This window comes from Leptinotarsa decemlineata, unplaced genomic scaffold, assembly GCF_025532065.1.
Source record: "Leptinotarsa decemlineata unplaced genomic scaffold, Ldec_3_MD MMD2_tig00026282_RagTag_RagTag, whole genome shotgun sequence".
Taxonomy (NCBI): domain Eukaryota; kingdom Metazoa; phylum Arthropoda; class Insecta; order Coleoptera; family Chrysomelidae; genus Leptinotarsa; species Leptinotarsa decemlineata.
This window is the reverse complement of record NW_027412668.1, coordinates 14,346,020-14,369,280: the sequence shown is the minus strand read 5'-3', so window position 1 is coordinate 14,369,280 and position 23,261 is coordinate 14,346,020. Positions and strand designations below refer to the sequence as shown.

General features: G+C 38.0%; 1 protein-coding gene across 2 annotated transcripts in view; it reads right to left on the bottom strand.

Annotated features, from left to right (window-relative positions):
• Positions 1-23,261, bottom strand: part of LOC111517384 (estradiol 17-beta-dehydrogenase 11) — a 137,910-nt gene that overhangs the window by 92,152 nt on the left and 22,497 nt on the right. The window contains exons 1-2 of one of the 2 annotated variants that reach the window (XM_074179867.1): positions 17,299-17,317; positions 7,169-7,518 (exon numbers count right to left, since the gene is read on the bottom strand). In XM_074179867.1, coding sequence (XP_074035968.1) covers positions 7,169-7,466 — 298 coding nt within the window. In that variant the 5' untranslated portion in view covers positions 7,467-7,518; positions 17,299-17,317. Of the gene's footprint in view, positions 1-7,168; positions 7,519-17,298; positions 17,318-23,261 lie in introns of those variants that run through there. The other variant, XM_023173530.2, reaches the window with a different exon arrangement.

Genomic DNA, 23,261 nt, shown 5'->3' with positions numbered 1-23,261 from the left:
TATGGATTTCTGTCTTTCCTGAAGCTATTTTTCTATGAAAATCTGGTAATCTAATAATCAGAATATAATTCATTCGAAAATTCAATTACAATTACAGAATTTCGGGTTTGAAGTTGAAATCTCGAATTTGAAGTTGAAATTTTGAATTGAGAGTGGAAATTTCGGGATTCAAATCGAGTATTGAAGTCGGAATGTCTAAGAAACCAACGATAAATAGATGTTTTATAAAGTGCTGTAGCGCTTTAAGTTGGCAACACTTTTTCAACTGGCGGCCATGTTGTCAGCTGTCAAGTGATTTATGTTATGTTTGGTTTGGCATTTCAACATGAATAAACTGAGGCCTGAACAACGCTTCCAAATTGTGGAAATAAAATCATGGTTCAGTTCGAAATACATATTACGTACTACGTCCATTTCACAGTCAATATAATCGTCCATCAGAGCAATTAATTCGATTAACTATTAAACTTTTTCGTATCAGGTTTACTCTAAATGAAAATACGCATCCACAGAGACGTCGTGATAACAGAAGTAGTCATTGCTGCTGTAGAGCAGCGTCAAATCAGTCTATCTGTCATCGTGCACAGGAATTGGATATGTGGCCATTTAATTTATGTAAGATTTTGCGGAAGAGTTTAGTTTACGTGCTTACAGAATCCAACTCGTGCAAGAATTGAAGCCACACGATTACCTAGCAAGGCGTAGATTCGGTGAGTGGTCCCAAAAAATGTTCACAAGGGAATATTCATTAGCGATGAAGTTCATTTTTGTTCGAATAGATACGTCAATAAACAAAACTGCCGTATTTGGAGTTACATCCAGAATAAATGACTGTTTGGTGTGCTTTATGGGCTGGTGGTGGCTGGCACCTCTTTCAAAACGATGCTACTCAGATCGTTACAGTCAATAGTGACTGTTATAAAGCTATGATTACTGACTTTTTCGTGCATCAATTGAACGATAAAACATTTGAAGGAGCTGTGGTTATTGAAGAAAACGTTTGATAACCGCATAGTTTCACGTTTCGGTCCCGTGAATTGGCCTCCAAGATCGTGCGATTTAACGCCGCTAGACTATTTTTTGGACTATGTGAAATCGTCAGTATACGCCAAAAGCCTGAAACGATTGACCACTTGGAGGACAACATTCGCCGCGTTATTGCCGGTATACGGCCACGAATGTTGGAAAAACTCATTGAAAATTGAACCTCCAGATTAGACTACATCCGAATCAGCCGTGGCGGTCATATCCCAGAAGTTATATTTAAATTATAATGTCAGGAGATTATCTTTCGAAACAAGTCAATTTCATGTCGATTGAAAAATTCATTTTTGTTTTATTCCATTTCAAAGTTTTAAACAGAATATACCACTCTTATTGAAAAAAGTTAACATAATCTTTCGTTTTTATAAAGTATATTAGTAAAAAAGTAAGTATCACGAAAGCTCAACTAAGATGATCGTCATAGTTGGTACATATTGTTTTTTTGTACTTTTGGAATACAATCTTGAAACAATTTTTCTGAATGAATAAATCTAATTTTCGCATATGAACAGTTCTTGGTACATATTGAAGTTTTCGCACATCTCTAAAAAAACAAATAAGTTTCAATCTCTCATCTTTCTGCATAAAAAACATGATATCTCAGTTAGAAGGATTCTTAGATTGGAGCAATTACTTTGAAATCGAGTTAAGATATTTCATGAAGATTTTATAAACATTGTTTATGTTGAAGAGTCATTGTTATGAATAAAACATATTTTTTTTCATTAGAATCTGGTTGAATATAAATAATTAGCTTCAATTTCCACGATGGAAGAGTTTTTGCAAGGGCAAATTAGTTACACAGAATTCATTAAATGTTCAAGGTGTTGAGGAAGATAGGAAAGATTACTATTTCACTTGAAGTCATTCATGAAGTCATTACACATTGCAATGTGATATGAAGGGAATATAGATTATTCTAAATAATGTCGCCCAAGCCCTCGTTAACATTCAGAATTTTGAACTTCTGAGAGTTGTTTGTAGAGAAATGACAGCTAGTTAGGTAGGTAGGTAGGTCTAAAGTGAGTGTGTCTATTCAACCCTCCAAACCTATTCACACTCGGCCAAATAAACCCAGCTTCTTAACGAAGCCGATTAGTTTGTATGGTGAGTGGTTTTACAGGTCAGATGGTGAGAGTACGGATCTGCCAAACTAAAAGAACCTGATTCGGTCCCCAGCGGGACAGGCACAAAGTATATGCTCTGCAGTTTCATCATTTTCCAGACAGAGGCGACACACACTGTCTTCCGACAGTCCAAGTCTCTGCATGTGATGATTCAAATGACAGTGACCTGTAAGAAGGCCTGTTAGACATCGTAGTTCATCCCTACTGTAGTCCAACAAATGTTTGGAATCAAGCTTCGAAGGGTGAATAAACGCCTTGGAGTGAGCCAATCTTGGAAGATTCTGCCAGAAATCCATAACTCTTCTTGCCATCCAGGTGTTCAGTGTTTGTTTGGCAAAGCCCAAAGCGATGCCAATGACAGGTTCTGGTCCAATGAAGCCGCTTGCAGCACCATCCTTTGCAAGAGAGTCAGCAGCTTCATTGCCTTCCAGGCCGGTGTGGCCAGAAATCCAGACCAAAGACAATCTGTTCAGTCTTCCTATCGAGGAGAGTCTTCTTTGACAGTTTGGTACCAATCCAGACGTTGATCGGCAGGAGCCAAGAGCTTCCAACGCCGCTTGAGTGTCCGAGAATATTTTTATTGACTTGTGAGTGAAGTTGGATTTATCCAATCTCTCCGCACACAATTCAATAGCGTAAATTTCCGCTTGAAATATAGTCGCATAGTTCCTATGCAGGAAAATAACTCTGTCCTGGGTCTGCGACTGAAAACATCTGCATCAGAATCGGAAGGAGTTTTTGATCCATCTGTGAACCAACAACTATCTGCTCTTAATATTTCCTTCTCCCGCAGGATCCAGTCCTCTCTACTTTATAAGGCAGTTCGTAGTTGACAGTTGGAGGTCATTTCCAGAATGCTGTGACTTCCAATGTCAACCAACAGTCTGTTGCACTCTGCATTAAATTGATTTGTACAATTGGCAATGTGCACAAGTCTGTATGCAGTACATCTAGCCTCTCTTTCCAGAAACATGTGGAGAGAATGTAGATCCAGAAGGATCTCCATGGCCGCTGACGGTGTGATACTGATGGCACCACTGATAGCCAGACAAGCCTGTCTCTGTGAGCCAGAGAGCTTCGCTTGGGCCGTTTTCTGTAAAGCCTTCGGCCACCAAGCAATTGCAACATAAATGATCATTGGTCTGACAATTATCACATTAATCCAATGGACTTGTTTGGGACATAAACACCAAGTTTTACCACAAATCCTTGGACATGTCCATAGAGACAGTCTGGCTTTGTGTAAAACTTTTTCCGAATGAGCGTTCCAGGTGAGTCTTTTATCAAGGACAATGCCAAGATATTTCACCTCCGTTCCAAATGGAATGACCACACCATTGAGTAAAAGTGACGTTAGATCGTCCAATTTCTTTCTCTTGGTGGAGGGGATTACCACAGTTTTGCTGAGGTTGACAGACATCTGCTCCCTCAGGCACCAACTGTGAACAACGTCCAACGCGCTTTGGAGAATATTACAAGCTACCCTTCCCGACGTGGACCTTGCCAGGATGACAAGTTCATCTGCATAAGCTTGCAGATCAAGTTTCCTTCTGTCGAGGGCATCAAGCAGACTATACACCAGGAGCTATCACAGAAGGGGAGATAGTATCCCACCTTGAGGGCAGCCCCTGGTGACCCTGAACCTGATAGCCTCGCCTTGAAGAATCGTAGTTGCAGTTCTGTTTACTAGCATGGCATAGATCCAGCCAGTTATGGTCGATTCTATACCCTTTATAGCCAGAGACAATTCTATAGATTTAGGTAGTGCATTGTCAGATGCTCCTTCAATATCAAGAAATACAGCATTCGCAATCTCCTTGTTGTCAAGGGATTGGAAGATTTTCTCAACGAGGTAGTTTAATGCTGAATCTGTCGATTTGCCGGTTTGATAAGCATACTGGTGGTTATTCAGGGGAAATGCATATAATGCTACCCTCCTGATATGTCCGTTCAGTATCCTCTGAAGTCCTCTTAGCAGGAAGGATGGTCGTACCGATTTGGGGTGTGAGTCTCTCCGGCCCACTTTAGCTATACACCACCCTTTCTGCCAACCTTCTGGGTGGTATATAGTTCCACGCCAGACTAGCTCTATACAATTTTGTGAGAATAGGTAAAATTATTTCCAGTCCGTTTTGAAGAAGAGCTGGAAATATACCATCCTCTCCGGGAGATTTGCTAGTTATTTGGAAACCCATTTTGAAATCCTTCATTTTTTGTCTTCAACAGAAATCTGAATAAACATTGAATGTCCGTCACGTTTTCTCTGGATGGAACGCTTCCGAATCGTCCAATTTTTGATGACTCTGGCGATCCAAGGATCGGCGTGGTTTGTGACCTATCCGCATACACCTGCGACACACAATAACACCACAATGAAAAGTCTAACGAGGTCAAATCGCATGATCTCGGTGTGGATCAGTTGTGTGGCACGTAGCGCCGTCCTGGTGAAACTACAGGTTTGTTCTGGTTCTACGAAATTCAGGTTCTAGGAGGTCAGGATCATGGGCAGTCATAGAGCATTCTGGTTTATTGAGGATAAGTTCGAATTGATGAATCCTCTGTTCTAATTTCGACTGCGAAATGATCCTAAACTGTCTCGAGACTGAACTGTTGAGAATTGTTCCCGTTGCTCATGCGCATTCATGTGGAAATTTGTTTGGGCTATTTTCTAGGATGTTTTATTATTTATTTGATTCAAATAATTGATGATTGGGGTTAGATAGCGTTTGAACTGACTACAAGGATACGCTACATAACAAAATGGACATGATCAACAGTATTTTCTCGTCTTCATCTCTTCATATATACGATAGGTGAAACAGTGGTCTCCTCAAAATGCTTTCTGGTTTAACCAAGTGTCCGAGAGTATTTCAGACTGTTTGAGATTGCGCAGTTTCCAAACAGTTACGGATGTTAGAACAAGAACAAACCTTACATGTCGTTGGTTGGTGCTCGCCGTTGAGAGTGATGGCCTGACCAACGTCGTTTCCAAAGAAATATTGACCGATTACGCCGGCAGCCATAAATCCACCCCAAACAGTGACTTTCTCGGGATGCATTTGACGCTCTTTGATCTCATGTGCATTGTTATCATCCCAAATTCGACAATGTTGTTTGTTCACGTACTATTCATCCAGAAGCCTCATCGCTGAAGATGGTTTTTCGATGGAAATTAGGGTCAGTTGCTAACTGCTTTAGAGCCCATTCAGCGAGCACACGTCATTGTCTATGGTCATTTACCTTCAGTTCCTGGGTTAGTTGAATTTTGTGCGGGTGCAGGACTAAGTCACGATGCAAAAGTCGCCAAGTTGTGGTCTGCGAAAGGCCGAATTCTTGTGAGCGATGCGAAATCGACTGCCTCGGATTCTCCTGTACACTCTCACAACGGATTTTTTAGCAGATCTTGTATTTCGTCAACGTACGGCTGTTGGTCAATCGTTTACTGAACTAGTGGACTCAAATTCATCCACTATATTGCAGATAGTCCTCTCGTAGGACGAATATGATGATCGTGAAGAGGGCGAAGCGCGCTGTACGTTGCCCGAACAGAATACTCATTTGATAAAACAATTTCATTATTTTCACCTGTTGTTGAATACTATATCCGACCATGTTGATTTGGCAAAACAGACTGAATGAATGACATTTAATTTGATTTCAACAAGATGGCCGATATCAATTATCAAAGTTCGAGAGTTCCTGTTGAAAGACCCTACGATTTCAAGCGACTCGGAAATTTCCCGAAGTCTACTGATTCATTCATGATGAAAATTAAAAATGGCGCAACTTCTGATAAGAAATAAACTTCAAAGGTATAGCAATCCATATGAAATCGCTTGGCCTTCTAATAAAATGATGTTTACAGTTGAAAGTCAAAGTCCAAACGAAGCATTTGCAAACCAACACGAGACTGCGCTGTTTCCATCCGTCATAGATCTCAGCACAGGTGCTAGGCTGGAACATGAATGCATTGCTGGACTGAACTGTCTTCGGAGGCCAAGCATTTATTAGTGTAGGCGATTACATCTCCTTTCACGAAGATCCTATCTATGAGATTGATAGAAGACTCAATCAAAGAATATTAAAGATAAACGTTGTTGTCTGAGGCGGTTAGTTGCTAAAGAAAGCTTCGACAGATTTCAGAAAGAGATTTATTCTCATCCGTTTCTCACTGCAAGGCAACTACTTCAGAGCAGAGCCCAAAACAGAGCTTTGGTGATCGAACACTAGAGAAAGCTGTTTCGACCCGCCAAGGTCTTATCAGTAGAACTGGGCATCAGTGGTACTAGCTTTGTTTTTCAACTGACTACCATGAAAATCTTTGCAAAGGAGGGTGCTGCAAGCAGCTTCATCGGAGCAGAACCTGTCATTGGCATCGCTTTAGCCTTTGCCAAACAAAGACTGAACACCTGGATGGCAAGAAGATTTACGGACTTCTGGCAGAATCTTCCACGATTGGCTCACTCCTAGGCGTTTATTCAATCTTCGAAGCTTGATACCAATACAGTTGTTGGCTTACAGTAGGGATGAACTACGATGTCTAACAGGCCTTCTTACAGGTCACTGTCATTTGAATTATCATATGCAGAGACTCGGACTGTCGGAAGACAGTGTGTGTCACCTCTGTTTGGAAAATGATGAAATAGTACACACTTTGTGCCTGCCCCGCTGGGGACTGAATCAGGTTTTCAGAGTTCGGCAGAGCCGTACTCTTACCATCTGACCTGAAAGACCAATCACCATACAAACTGATCGGCTTCGTTAAGAATCTGGGTTTATTTGGTCGAGTGTGAATAGGTGTGAGCCGCAATAAACCCTTGCGGGTTGCGGTGGAGGATCGAATAGACTCACTCACTTTAGACCTAACCTTACCTAACCATGAAGAACCTCGTTCGTTTGTGGTTCGAGTCTTCTGTCGATCTCATAAAATGCTTGTTCATTTTTAAAATTATGGATTGAATCTTATTATGCATATCGAAAAATTCATGATAACTCACCATTAGCATTTATGTCCCATAAAACTACAGTTGCTCCCAGTTTGGCCAACCGGAGCGCTAATAATCGCCCCAGTCCTCCTCCTCCACCAGTAACTAGAGCGATCTCACCGGAAATGTTCTTGAAATTCCGGTAAGTTGATGGCAAACACGCAGTATAGATAGTTTTAACAATGATCACAACTGCTTGCAACAAAAACGTAATAACCTCCAAAATCGGCTTCATTACGTGCGATTCTTTCGAAGTTGCAACCATCTTCATGTATTCGAATCGATTGTTCCACTGAAACTCACTGATCATATTAAAATGGAAACGGTTTATCACAGAAGGGTCACATAAGTTGAGAGCTTATCTGAAACAGAAAAAACAAACGTGTTTTTACGATACTTCAACTCATTAAAATATCACGATCATTGCTAATCAAATAATAATGAAGATAATTTCACTTATTGAACCATATTCAGACATTATTTATCGGAACTTGACTATCTAATCTCGATAAAAAATAACAGTATCGATTGAGTGAACCTTGAAAAATATTTGTATTTCCAGTAACTTTCCCCAAATTCATTTACAACATATTTTCCTTGCAGATAAGAGAAATTATAAATTTACAGAAATATCTGATATATTTCATCAGTTCGGACTTCCATTGTCTAATATAATTTAAATTGATTTGAAATCCCTGAAAGAATCTGTAAAAAATTAAAAAGATTAGGCGAAAAATAACAATTTTATTAAACAAAAAAATTGAAATTATGAAGAAATAACATACAAGCAACAAACAAAAAATAAAAATTGAAATATTAATACAAGCTGAAAATTAAAATATTAAAAAATATTATTGACAAAAAATGAAAAATTAAAATTAAAAGATTATTTTTCAGCGGCACATCAATTCAAGATAATACTTCTTATTGACCTTACGACCATGTGGTAAGAACTCCTGATGCGCTACGCCACGGTAACCGAAGAAAACAGTGAGTCAAACTTTGACATTTATGATTCAGCAACACCAGATCTCATTAGAGGTGCTAGGCTGAACCATGAATGCGTTACCGGACTCAACTGTCTTCATATGATAAGCCTGATTTCCACTCGACAGCTTGCAAAACCGCGACACGTGTTTTATTATAAAATAGCGTCAGAATACTTCATATTCCCCTTACAAAGACACCGTAGTATCAACAGAGAATTCAATCTGCGAATATCATAATATCAAAGCTCCCAAAGGCGGTCAGTAATTCGAAATATTTATTTTCTTATAAGTATGTATCTCTTCTTGATACAGTCATCAGAATCAATTTTATTTTTAACAGAATATTTGTACTTGAGATGTTTTTTTTCCCGCTTGGGGCTTTGTTCACGAGACGAAGCTGTTACTGGTTAACAATCTTTCACACGTGCAGTCAAGCCGCGTTGAAATTGACCGAGTCCCGGCACACTGCTGTTTGAATAGGATCTTTTCTGCACTGACGAGAGGTAATACTACGAAACCCGCTTGTAGGTGATATACTTGATTGATTTCAGTGTGGTCTTGCTGCTGGATGAACAAGAAACGTCTGCAAAACTAACATAAATGCATGAATGTCTAGCGTGGTACGTCAGGAATCACAGATGTGTCAGGCCTCTCGTCCAACGAATTCGTGCGATCGCCGTTCGTACGAAATCGTTCGATAACATCGTCCTTTGCTGATGAAGAATGTTTCGCTTTGGAATTATCACGATTGATTCATCGTCGTATCAGGTACAGTCGATATCGACGAAGGCGGGAAATGGAGGTGAATCCCATTTAGGCAAAATTTTCTCATTTATAGCATGATCTTCAAACTGACGACGACCACCACTTTTCTTTTATTTCTGAATGAGAAAAGACACGTTTCAATACATTATTGTAACTATTTTCGCAATAGATCGCAATCCCAGCAGAACGGAATCGGTTCACAATTCGCACATAGTTGGACGAAAGCTGACAAACGATATGGGCTAAGTGGATGCGGTCCCCTACCGATCCATGTGTTTGGATCGTTCGTGCATTGTCGTGCGACTTATGACGAATTGATTTCACAATTTATCGCGGCTTTCCTCTCCCAGTGGACGGGAGGCCTTAGGTATCGCACGTAAAACGTACTGTTTTTAACTCGCACAGGTTCACTTACTCAGATGATGAAATCATGCCTACTTGTTGTACAGAAACTCTCTGATATAATTCATCATTATGTCACCTCTAATTTCCCCTAATAGCAAATTAAACGAACTTAGGATAATAACCTCATTAGATATTCATCACATCGTTTCATATCACTTGGTATTCCGGAGACAACTTCAGACAAGCAAACAATTTATTAATACACCACACGTATATATTTAACAGAATATATTTTCATGTTATCCAGTCTTACTCACCAAATCTCATAGAACGTGTTACAATTTCCTTCATTCTGATAGAGATATCGGTTCAAGGACATCACAAATTTGGTTTCGCAATTCTCACCAACTTGATTGTTTTCCGTGAAAAACTTCCATAAAAAATATCATGTAGTTTTGTTATACCACATCATTTAATTTGAGCACCTTCCTATAACCCTCTTGGATTCTCATGATTTTTATTTTTTTCACCTTTTACACTTATTTAAAAAAAGCATTTTTCTGCAACTATGAGTGTTTGTACATTGTGAAATGAAATTGAATTTCCCTATCGAAGATTGCAAACAGATATTTTTTTCAATATCCAAATATCATTTAACAGTATCTTCTCCTTATCTGTCTGTTTAAAATCTGTTTAAAATCTGTTTTTCCGTTAACCAGCTGTCGCACCCCTACGAACGACAACCCTCAGAAGTAGAAACTTGTGCGAGCTAAGGATTAACGAGGTCTTACCTTTTAACGTGTGATTCCTAACACGGGTTGGACGGTAGCAAGTGAAGATCGATCGTTCGGACTAGGGCTTGAACCACCGACCAACACGGCAGTCAATTCGAGTGAGTGAACAAAGCACCCACGCCGAACCGCTTGGCTACCGACTGACCGACTGACCTTATAAAAAGGTATTGTATCAAATTTGCGATTTTGACATGATTCAGTCTCGAAAAATATTTCTTGAGAAACGGAGCAATTGGAAAAAAATTGCTCAAGCGGTATTCCAAGAAAAGTATCCCCGAAATATAGTTATTCCAAGTTGAAATGAAAACTCTCACTTAATAGTTTACATATATCATTCATCATTACAGATGGCCTTGATGGCAGCAGGAAATATAACCTGATAGCATTCCATCAGTCATTCTTAAAATTCTCAGTTCGAAACCAAAGTCGGTATTTTGCTTGTTGTGTAACTTTTCATGCTAGATAGGTATTCTCTGCCAAACCCCACCCATAAGAGATGAACAAAGACTTTCCAAAAATTGTGAACCCCTCCCATCTCTCGTTGTTATTCATTGTTGAATGGTAATTTAATTTCGCGGAAACTCCTCTCGCTAATTTCTATATAATTCACCGACTGGTTAGGTTAGGTTAGGTCAAAAGTGAGTAGGTCTATTCGACCCTCCACCGCAACCCGCAAGGGTTTATTGTGGCTCAGGCCTATTCACACTCAACGAAATAAACTCAGCTTTTAACAAAGCCGATTAGTTTGTATGATGAGTGGTCTTTCAGCAAGTAAGAGTATGACTGCGCCGAACTCTGAAAACCTGATTCGGTCCACAGCGAAGCAGGCACAAAGATTGTGCTCTGCTGTCAGCAACCTCTTCGTTTTCCAGGACAGTATGGCTAGGAATCCAGACCAGAGACAATCTGTCTTCCTATCGAGGAGAGTGGTTTATGGCAATTTGCTACCAATTCAGACGTTGCTCGGTAGGAACCAAGAGCTTCCAATGCCGCTTGACTACCCGAGAATATTTTTATTGATTTGGGATGAGTTTAAATTTTTCCAAACTCTCAGCACACAATTCAATAGCGTAAATTTCCGCTTGTAATACAGTCTCAGTTGGAGGCATAAAGTCAGAGGTCATTTCCAGAATGCTGTGACTTTCAGTGTCAGCCAACAGTCTGTTGGACTCTGCATCAAATTGATTTGTGCAATTGGCAATATGCACAAGTCTATATGTAGTCCAACTAGCCTCTCTCTCCAGAAAATATGGAGAGGAGGTAGATCTAAAAGGATCTTTATGGCCGCTGACGGTGTGGTACTGATGGCATCACTAATGGCTAGACAATCCTGTCTCTGTGAGCCAGAGAGCTTCACCTAGGCCATTTTCTGTAAAGCCTTCGGCCACTAGGCTCACCAACTAGTGATTCGTTGAACTAATGTCAAAGGCACTCGTCAATAAAGACAGTTCAGCCCTAACTCAGTTAAACAATTTCTGTTGAAGGCTTCAACTTCGTTAGCGCCAAGAAATAAGGAGGCCCTCTAGTCCCTTCAATATCCACCAGTACAGATTCATTCTCTATGCCACAACTTTTAGGAATCCCAGGTGAGCCCCTCGTACTACCATCTCTCGTTGTGAATTATTATTAAATAATAATTTGATTTCATGGGAACTCTCCTCGCTTATTTCGAAAACTTTCATGTGTCCATGTTTCACCGACTGGTGATTCGTTAAAACTAATGTAGAGGCACTCGTTAATGAAAACAGGTCAGTCTTAACTCAGTTACGAATTTTTCGTAAAGGGCTGCAACATCCTCAGCACCAAGCGATGGGGAGCCCCTCTAGCCCCTTCAATCCCTTCTATATACTGGGTGACAGGGCACTTACTTATCGTGGGAAACGATGAAGCTGAGGAATATACTAGACACGGATCCTCAACTCCGTATATAGGCCTAGAACTGCAGTGTATCTACTGTGATGAGGAAATAGAATTGATTGAGAATCGTTCGAGAAAAGAACTGAAAAACTTTCTCAACAAACCAGGGATCGCCTCTGAACAATTCCATAACTACTTACTGAACACTGTCTATTAAAACGACATATAAACAAAATCGGGCTGCATAACGAAGATATTAGCTGCAAGCAGTGCAAAAAAGGAACAGAGACATCTCGTCACATTTTATACGAATGTGAGGCTACAGATTATAAGAGGTGAACAATTTATGAAGAACCCAAATTATGTCTAGAAAATAATGACATACGTCCAGCAAGAGACTTGTACAGACTAGTACGGGTAACAAGAATGATGGAATGATGGATGTTTTCATTAGTAGTTATATTAATTAATTTTCAACTAATAGCGTTGTCTGACTTAAACCTGTTTTATTTTTCGATGTTTCACATACATTCACTTCGGTGAACTTAAGGATAAATAAAAAACGATGATACATGTTTCAACAGAAAAATATGCAAAATTTGTTTACTGGCCTCCAGACTATCGAGCAAGATGAATGTTGATAGTATCAAAACGCTTTTCTTTCTCAATATAATGAGATATAGTCTTCGAAACTGACACATCTATTTTTAAAATCACCCATTTCTCGATTGATCAAATGAATGATGACGTGATTTTTTTTTTTAGTAACAACTGCTATTTACTGTAAATACTTTTAATTGCCTCTTCACTTCAATTTTACAATAGAAACTATGGTGTTTTTGTAGATTCTGCTTATTTATGGAGGAAGTTTTCGTCAATAATATTTATTTAAAAGACAAGGTTATGAGGAAATGCTTATCCAATGTCAAGAATTCAAATGCAACTTCCTTTGTATAATTATTTTTGTAGCTAGATTGAATTCTTCGATTCGGCGAACTGACATCGAGTCAGGCGCGGAGGTTATACGTTTGGTCAAAGATCGATTCACTGAAAACATCGTATATACGCTGGATAACATTTTGATGACCTTACAAATTTTTGAATTACTATTTTTGCATGTTATAAAAATATTATATCAATGTGAAATTTGTACTATATTAATAATCAATTTCTGCGGGATTTTTCGTTCAGTTTGTATCTGAAAGTAACTTCTATGTATGATCTACACGTCTTTTTGAAAGGTTCATTTTGGAACGAATTGCTTTTTTTGGAAGTTTCCCACAATTTTTTGTATAAAGATTGAGAAGTATAAATTTTATTTTTCTAATGTGAATAATGACTTTTAGCTCAATGCCTTCAGTTGAAAGTGATGTACGTAAAAACCTTGTAGAAGTGAAAACACTGAAGTCTTCCACGACTGTTATGAATTCAGATACTAATCAGGACTGGGATATTTATTGAAAGTGGTTGAAAATATATTTTATGGTGAATTTTACTAGTTCGGACTTCCATTGTCTGATATGATTCTAATATGATTCGAAATCTATGAAAGAACAGAATGAATAGCTGAAAATACAATGGAAAGAATGAAATAAAGTAATGAAGATAATCGATGGAAATTACCACAGAGTAAAAATAAATTCAAAGAAATAAAAATCAACAAACAATTACAAAATAAATGTATAGATGAAAAATAAAAAATTAAAATCAAAAAAAAAACAATAGAAATTATAAAATAGGATGAACATAAAAAGTTTTCCAACCAAGTTAAATCAAAACGTTTTGATTGTTAGTATTCACAATCGTTATCGGGTGATGACTCCGAATTCAAATTGAACCAAAGCGTTACCTAGAGGACTGGATCCTCCGGGAGATAGTTGTTGGTTCACAGATGGATCAAAAACACCTTTCGGTTCCGGTGCAGGTGTTTTCAGTCGCAGACCCAGAGTAGAGATATCAACCTATGCGACTGTCTTTCAAGCGGAAATTTACGCTACTGAATTGTATGCGAAGAGATTGGAAGAATCCAACCTCATACACAAGTCAATGAAAATATTCTCGGACAGTCAAGCGGCGTTGAAAGCACTTGGCTCCTACCGAGCAACGTCTAAATTGGTAGCAAATTGCCAAAAACGACTCTCTCCAATAGGGCTCAGGGCTAGTACTAGAGCGTCACCAAGATTTAGCCAAAACCTGGGTAGATAATAACATTATCCTGAGGTGGGTTAAAGGGCATGACAGGAGTAAAGGTAATCGCATTGCCGACTCTTCAGCCAAGGAAGCAGCTGGACTAAAAATTTTAGGATCTGATGACTTTGACAATTGCGGAACTAGTCAAATGTTACAGGCATGCTCAATCCTAAGAGAGATGGGATGGAATCAAGGGATGTAATCCTGCCAGGATCACCTTGGGCGACCCTGGGAAGCTGACGCCGAGGAAATATCTGGTGATGACCAGGAAAAATCTACGCTTAACAGTAAGGTAAGTGGACACACCTCTATCCAGGATGTGTGGACAGAAAGATGAGACTGTCAGGCATGTCCTGGGCGAGTGCTCGGAGTTATCGTCAATGAGAGAGTGTCTGTTCGGCGAGTCTTGGCCTACACCTGCCGATATAAAGGAGATGTCTCCCGGTGAACTGTCTACCTTCCTGGAAAGGACAGGATGGACGATGACCTAGGAGGACAACTCCTCGGGAGGATGTACAATGGCCTAAGTGCTGTGGGATTACATTCACCCTCCCTACTCTACAGATACAGATAGAGAAAGAATTAACAGATTGTTTCTGGTTTAGATTCCTGGTCATACTGGCCTGAAAAGTAATGAGGCTGCTGACTCCCTTGCAAAGGAGGGTGCTGCAAGCAGCTTCATCGGACCAGAACCTGTCATTGGCATCGCTTTGGGCTTTGCCAAACAAAGATTGAACACCTGGATGTCAAAAAGATTCATGGACTTCTGGCAGAATCTTCCAGAATTGGCTCACTCCAAGGCGTTTATTCACCCTTCGAAGCTTGATACCAAACAGTTTTTGGACTACAGTAGGGATGAACTACGATGTCTTAACAGGCCTTCATATAGGTCACTGTCATTTGAATCATCATATGCAGAGATTTGGACTGTTAGATGACAGTGTTTGTCGCCTCTATTTGGAAAATGATGACACAGCAGAGCACATACTTTGTGCGTGCCCCTCTGGGGGCCGAATGAGGCTTTTAGAGTTCGGCAGAGCCATAATCTTACCATGTGACCTGAAAGACCATTCACCATACAAACTAATCGATCGACCTACAGTAATCCAAGACGAGGATTTGAGGGCCCTGCTGAAGAGTGACGCATCACAAATGGTGAGTGGGATGGTATTAGAACTGGACAGCTACCAAGCGTTTTTTGATGGTCTGAACTGTATTGGAAAGGTCAGAAAGCTCGAAAAGTGGGTTATTCACGATTTCAACAATCGACAGAAACTGTCACGTTTCGAGGTCTGTTCTTCTTTGCTCTTGCGTTTTGCGCAACCAGAACATTCCTTTTTTGGATCGGATCGCCACGTGTGATGAAAAGTGGATCTTCTACGACAACAGGAGACTCTCAGGACAGTGGTTGGACACCAACGAGCCACCCAGGTACTTCCTGATGGCAAAAACCCACCAAAAAAAGACCACGGTTTCTCTATGGTGGTCAGCTGCTAGTGAGGTTCACTATAACTTTCTGCAACCGGGCCAAACCATCACAACAGAGTCCTATTGTGAGGAAATTGACGAAATGTACCAAAAATTGCGTCAGCAGCATCCTTCACTGGTCAAACAAAGAGATCCGATCTTGCTCGACGAACACAGCCGTCAGCACGTTTCACAAATCATCGTCTCGCCAAGCGATTATCATCTTTTCAAACACTTCGATAACGTTTTCACCGTTGAACCTACGCCAAGTAGGACCAGGCAAAAACGGCCTTCGTCAATTTCTTCGACAAAATTATTCGACTTGTGTTCCGTTGGCAAATGTGCACTGATTAAAAAGGCGTTTATTTCGGTTAAATTGAAAAAGTATTCTCTGAGATACTGAGATACAATTACCATTGAAGTTGAAAAAAATATAAGAACTTATGATGTCGCTTATTTTGAATTGCGCAAAAAGTAAATACCGTTATAAAATATATGTCAGAAATAATTTTAATTCAATTTTTTCATCAAATTTGTGTAAATAACACAGAAATAGACAGGAGCCCCGTGAATGCAGCATGGACTTGCGGTCTATAATGTTTATCAATTAACGAAGAGTTGCCAAGAAAATATTCAGCAAACTATGAATCATCGGTTATGGAATCTGTATCAACATGCTGTCAATCAAGTCACCGGTTGATGAACCGAGTTCATTATTCGTAAACCGTAAACTTCTGAACTTGACACAATTATTCATGGTTTTTATTTGATCTTCGAGAATTGCATGCAGCTTTCTATGTACTCACACTGAACAACTGAGTTGATTTGGAAAGGTATTATTGATTAATAGTTGATGAGGCAGTGAATTACTAGTAAAATCAATCGCACTTAAATAGCACGATTCGGAAGTAATATTATTCTCATTTCAAAATAAATTATTAAAACCTTGTTTACACCTTCACTTGCATTGCTTACAAACTTTGCTAGCACCTTCATAATTGGTAATTATGTCATTATCACCTTCGAAACAAGTTCATTCAATATAATCGATGGAGGAAAACACCTAGTTTTGCGTCGTGTTCATGAGTAAAGGGAAGACGAATTGAAAAAAATAATATTGGCTTCTGGTTGACCTAGGACTTATTTAAATTCGTATTTTTGACAAGTATAAACATATTTTGGCGGCAAATTGATATCTTGAAAACACGTAATGTTATTTGCAAAAAACATGCTCCGAGATTAAATATATTCTAGGCATAATTTTGGGATTGAAAAAATAAAAAAAGACTTTCTAATCCAAAATGAAATTTAAATCTCGACAAAGATTATGTTCAGGACGTCAATTTTCACGATTGATTTCACGACATTTTTTTACGAGTAAAAAGACAGTAAAAAAACATATTCTTTCCAAATGTTGGCCTCAGTTCCAATTTTGGCAAAATGGAAACTCCTTGAAATTTTCATCATTTTGAACTTCAGATTGCTTATATCACCAAAACTTGGCCAGATTCAGATTCAGTATTCCAAAAAATGACTATCTTAAAAAGTTCTACGAGTACTTTGGTAATACTATTGTTCCAACCATATCCCAAGTGTTCAAAAAAACAATAAAAAATTCACGAGTTTTTTTTATTTATTCATTATATAGAAATATAGACACCTAGACATTCGAATGTGTGGATTCGGATTTATATATCAATGCTCAATTTTTGATATCTATTGAAATTAGGCTCACCTGTTAGTGAAACAAAAATTTAGTCCACATTTTCATGTATACTGCAACTGCAATCAACAAAGACTTTTTACAGAATATTATGAGGAAAATGAGCGATTCTATAATTAGAAATTGTCCGCATGTTTTCCTTGCAATTGATGATTATTACAGAATTATCATCAACTGATGACCTTAACTTCTATACGAACATGAAGGTTCTTTCATGCATTAAGGAATTCAAGAGGTATGAAATTCGAGAAACACGAATTGAAATCGTCTCTTCCAGAAAAGAAGAGTTCAATTAGTCAGTAACTTGTATTGAAAAATTTTGCCAACAATGAAAAACAAGAAATTCATATACTTGGCTTTCTCTAGATGTCAATCGTTTCGGAAAGTAATCTCTATTTTTTTAACCCAAAAATTTGCGACTAAAAACTCCTCAGATGAAAACAGGTACACTTTGTTTGACAGGTTTTAAGAACGAAAAGAGACTAATTTCCCAAACGTTAAAGTTCCTAAAAAAATTATTATTAACGTTTTATTTTTTCCATAAATCATTCAATTGATATGTAAAATTTGTGAATGAAAGTTTTTGACCAATTGAACTCTTCAGTGGTTTGTAGAAACAGTAATTTATCAGGGTAAACTTTCCAGTTTGCAATTCATCACACTACAGAAGATTCTCTATCGATTTTATAGTTTGCAGAATATTAAAAAACCTAAGAAACATCAATTCCTCCATAAAAATTATCACCAGTTTATTCTGTTCACTTGAATGACTTATAAGGGAAAAACTAGCAGACTGGTATATAAAAAGACTCATCATCCTCAAAAACAACTATTGATCCTTGTCATAACGATGCAATGATGCTAAAATTGCTTTCATGCGAAACTGGTTTTCAGGGTGAACACTATACAAGGTGCATAATTACTGATTGAGAAATTTGTCCATTTGAAATTGTAAATAACTGGCTAATACGATATTGTAATCCACATTACTAGTTTACTGTAAAATAACTGATAATTCACAACCATTTCATACCTTATCATTATTACCTTCCACTTTCAGTTCAATCAGGTAATTAATTGATTCAACTACATGAAAAACCAAATGAAATTATTAGACTTGTAGAGAGTACATTGGACAAAAGTCAATAAATACTATAGCAGAACAGAAGAAATTAGACTTGCCGAGGGTATTTTTTTCCAAAATTCTTCTAATTCATGGAAGGTTTTGATTCATCCTGGAAATAATATCCATAAACTTCTATGCATGATCTGGAACTGCTGGTGTAAATATATCGATGACAATCCAGTATGTTCTACAGGAACAAGTAGACAACTGAATAAGTTCTTGAATTTCATAAATTCTCTCCACCCAAAATGATAAATGTCTCCGAACCGGATTTAATAATGAAAAGGCAGACAATTTCGCTCTCTGCTTCGATAAGTTTATTGGAGGTTGAAATTGACATTAATAATATGTCTTGGCACAGTCATTTCGCTGGAATTTCAAAGGCTTCTTCTCAAAAGCTTGGAACACTGTACCAAACCAGAAAACTGTACACACCTCAGCAACTTTTGATGCTTTATGAAGCTCAGATCAGACCTTTTTTGGAGTATTGTTCTCACGTATGGAGCTCCGCCCCGAAGCATATCCTGAAGCTGCTGGATCCCATCCAGAAAAGGGCCACCCGCGAACATCACTAGCAACCTCTATAGAACTCTATAATTTGGAGAACTGCGTTTATATGGAACAAACTTCTTGAGAACGTTTTTCCGAATAGATTCAATCTCCAGCGATTCAAATCCAATATGAATCGCTGTAGTGCTTGTATTTTGTTTAAAAAAACCTTTCTATTGCATTCACTTTGGAGACGAAATAAAATCATTGAATACATTTTCTGGACTTGACCATATTACAAAATAATAATGAACACGACTTTTCAATCTTTCGTCAACCATCCATAATTTTTTCACCCGTCCATATTAATACAAAGTAGCAGCAGTCAACGGTATGATCCGAGGACTAGTGAATTTTACTCAATGTTGTGAAACAAATCGCGATCAAAAATGATTACGATAGCAATCTAGTATATTCTTCATTATCGAGAGAACTAATGCAGTCAAGCAAGGCCGTTGCCAGGGCGGGGATCAAAGGGAGTTGATCCCCCCCGAAAGGCCATCCAAAAATTATATCAAATACAACGATTGACTTGTTTTAACATCACAGGAGCCATGAGAACAACTCCAACCGCGGCAATGGAATTAATTACTCGTCGAAGTAGAAATGGGTCAATTGAGACTGAGCCTATGGCGAGAAGCCGCTCACTGTGCAACCTCTGCTGCAGGCAACCAGTGATGCAAATGAACCCAGGTTTAATAAACCGTACAAAATACAAATAAAACAGAACACAGAGTCAGATGCTACAAATGCAATACGCATATATACAGACGGCTCAAAAACTAAAGAAGGCTCAGGATGTAAAGTGCACTCCAGATCACTAAGCCTAAGGATTAAGTGGGGAGTACTAGAGTGCCACCAAGATTTTGCCAAAGCCTCGGTAGATAATAACATTATCCTGAGGTGGACTGAAGGATATTGCCGACCCTTTAGCCAAGGAAGCGGCTGGACTAAGAATTTTAGGACCCAGTGGCACCTACGGCCTGATGACTTCGACAATCGCGGAACCAGCCAAATCCCTGAAGAGATGGGATGAAATCAAAGGGTGCAATCTTGCCAGGATCACCCTGGGTGACCCTGGGAAGCTGGCGACGAAGAAATATCTGGCGATGACCAGGAAAAATCTACGCTTAACAGTAGGATTTCAGACTAGCCACTGTCAACTAAGAAAACACCTACATAATATTGGGCTAGTGGATACACCTCAATGCAGGATGTGTGAACAGGCATGTCCTATGCGAGTGTCCGGTGTCGTCAATAAGAGAGTGTGTGTTCGGCGAGTCTTGGCCTACACCTGCCGATATAAAGGAGATGTCTCCTAGTGACCTAAGAGGACAACTTCTCGAGAGGATGTACAATGGGTCACATGTGGCCTGAGTGCTGTGGGCCTACTCTCACCCTCCCTACTCTACAGATACAGATACTATTGTAATTATAAAATCCGTTAGAAATTTTATCAAGTTCTTGGCAAAACGAACCAAGTGCTTGAAAGAGAATATTGAAAAATACTTCCCTGAAACACAATGAAAAAACCTTACGACAAGGTGCGTACAAACTTTTGAAGATCTTAGCGACACTACCTGTTTCCAGATTTACCCCTGAAAGGACTTTCTCTTCTCTGAAACGCCTCAAAACTTATTCAAGAAACTCCATAAGCCAGGAACGACTAAACGGTTTGGCGTTAATGTCAATCCATCGTAGAATTGACATCGACACCGAGGAAGTAATTGATTTGTGTGGTGCAAAGAGAGCTAGAAAAATAAATTTGATTTTGTAAAAAGATTTTAATATTTCCCTAATAGTTTCCTTACAAATATATATGAGCATGTAACACCATTTTCTTTCTTTCGTTATTTTTATATTTTATGTTTTTCTACTGTTCCACCAAACCGAACCCTCCCGAAATTGTTTTCTGGCTACGGCCTTGCAGTCAAGCCATACAAACCATTAACTTATTTGAGTATACAAAGCATGAATATTTATGAATAGTTACAAAATGCGGGTGTAAACACGGCTCATGAAACTAATAATAACTTGAGCATGTATATTAAAAATAAAGAGAAGAGTTTGGTGTCAGATGAATCAGGAGTTTATAAATTTTTGTGTGGACCAAGGCACATGTGTTGAATAGGTTAAACTAGAAGACCATCTGAATATCGCATGGAAAAAGATAGAAACAGCTTCCGTTTAACGTATGCTACTCACACCCTTACAGAGGGACACGAGTTGAATGATGATTGTGCTATTTCCTTACCAAGAAATCAAAACTAGAATAAATGGATATGTATATTTGCCTGTTTTCACCACAACTCAAATAATTATGGAGTATATCTGGTCTTTCAGTCAGTTGGAATAATTATATACCAAATTGATCTGTGTGTAGTACCTAATGTGGGAGAAAATGGTTATGAATTAAAAGGTATTCAATAATAGTAGAAAGCATGGTGATATGATACCCCCACTTAGACCGTTGGAGAAATTTCAAAGGTTTTCAAGGAGAAAACTTGGTCCCTTTACAAACAAATTCGAGAGGTTGATGAATTTTGTTAGAATTTCAATACATTTTCGAAGGTCCATTCTGTATTCAGTGCCTTTCGCAAAAAAACATCATTTCAAAAAATTAAAACAAGCTATTGCTCAGGGCTGACGTAGAATGTTTGTTGCCCCTCTTAAAAACCCTGATCCATTCTCTACAATTTTTTATTTTCAATTGAATCCGGAACCGAATGTTATGCACTTTATTCCAGTTGCCACGATCTTGGAAACCAGTTGCTCACCTTGAAATCAATCTATTTAGACTAATTCAGGAGTTGAAAACGTGTTGACTTCAATGAAAAATGAGAAAAAAGAGTTTTTATGTTTTTTACTCACTTTTATTCGTAACTAACGTTACTGCAGTTTCGTACTACAAGAATATTTTCAAATGAATACAAAAAAAATGTTGTTGCGAAATATGTCTCAGAAGTCTTCATAATGAAATTCAAGAAATGCGTTCATGAACTGCTAACGTTGTGAACAATTGAAGATAAAAGAAATTGGTTTGTTTTTTCCAAAATCATCGTGACGTATGATGAAAAAGGTAGGAGTTCTTTCAGAGGAGAAAATTTACAAAAAATACGTTGACTTCGTCTATTTGTCTGATGGTTTTCATTCAATGTTGAAAATAGGGTTTCATATATGTCTCTAAATGATGCTATGGTTTTTAGAACCTATTTCAAATATGAAAATGTTTTCGAAAATGATTTTTTAAGGACAAAACACGAGCACTACAGGAAAATTCTTAAGGCGTTCTCAGAGCGGTGCCTGTAGAGTCTACTTCATGGAGAACTTTTAACAGCCACACTCATTGACGTTATTGACTTGAAGTATTTGTGTCGAAAAAACTTCAAAATCGATATGAATTGTTAACAATTTTGTCTGACAAAAAATTGTCAATTGATAAAAAACTTTATTGTCTTCACTTGTTCTGTGATGAAATTAGCCCATACTTAATGAAAATGCATCATAACCTATTTGAGTAAGACTTTATGTTAATATTTTTACTGAAATCAGACAAAGAAATGTTATCGAACGAAAGAGGAAATAAAGATTTTATTGACCTGTTTTGGATTTTTTCACCTTCCATAATCTGATTTTTCAGAAATACATCTTCATTTGTTTGAACAATAAATTCTATGACCCTTGATTTGAAAGGTAATTCGATTATATGAGCCAAATTGGACACTTTTAAAGGAAAACTCCTGTTTTCAAACTAGATAGATGAAAACTGATGGCTGTGTCTGGGGTTCGAATTTTATGTATATATATATATATATATATATATATATATATATATATATATATATATATATATATATATATATATATATATATATATATATATATACATAAAAGATTGTAAAACTCTTTTTTCTGTTCAAGCTTTCGAGGCGTTTATTGTCTCTTCATCGGGAACTCTACAACAATAATTATTGAATAAACAAAGGGTATGGACACAAAAATGAGGTTAAAATGCAAATTGCAAATAAGTAACAAAGAGGATCCTCACATTTGTATGTCAAGATTAAAATTGGTTAAAAACAAGTAACATTCCATAAGAATTTTGCGATAATATGAGATGATTGCACAGATAATATGAAATTGTGAATTGGAAATTGAACTCAACAGGTTGTCGGACATGATTGAACATAAAACATTAAATTTGACAGAAAGTGTTTGACAGAATTTCTTGTTCTGACCAATGCATTGCTGCCAATGAGATTTCACAGAACTGTAAAATGATAAACCACAGAGAGTGAAG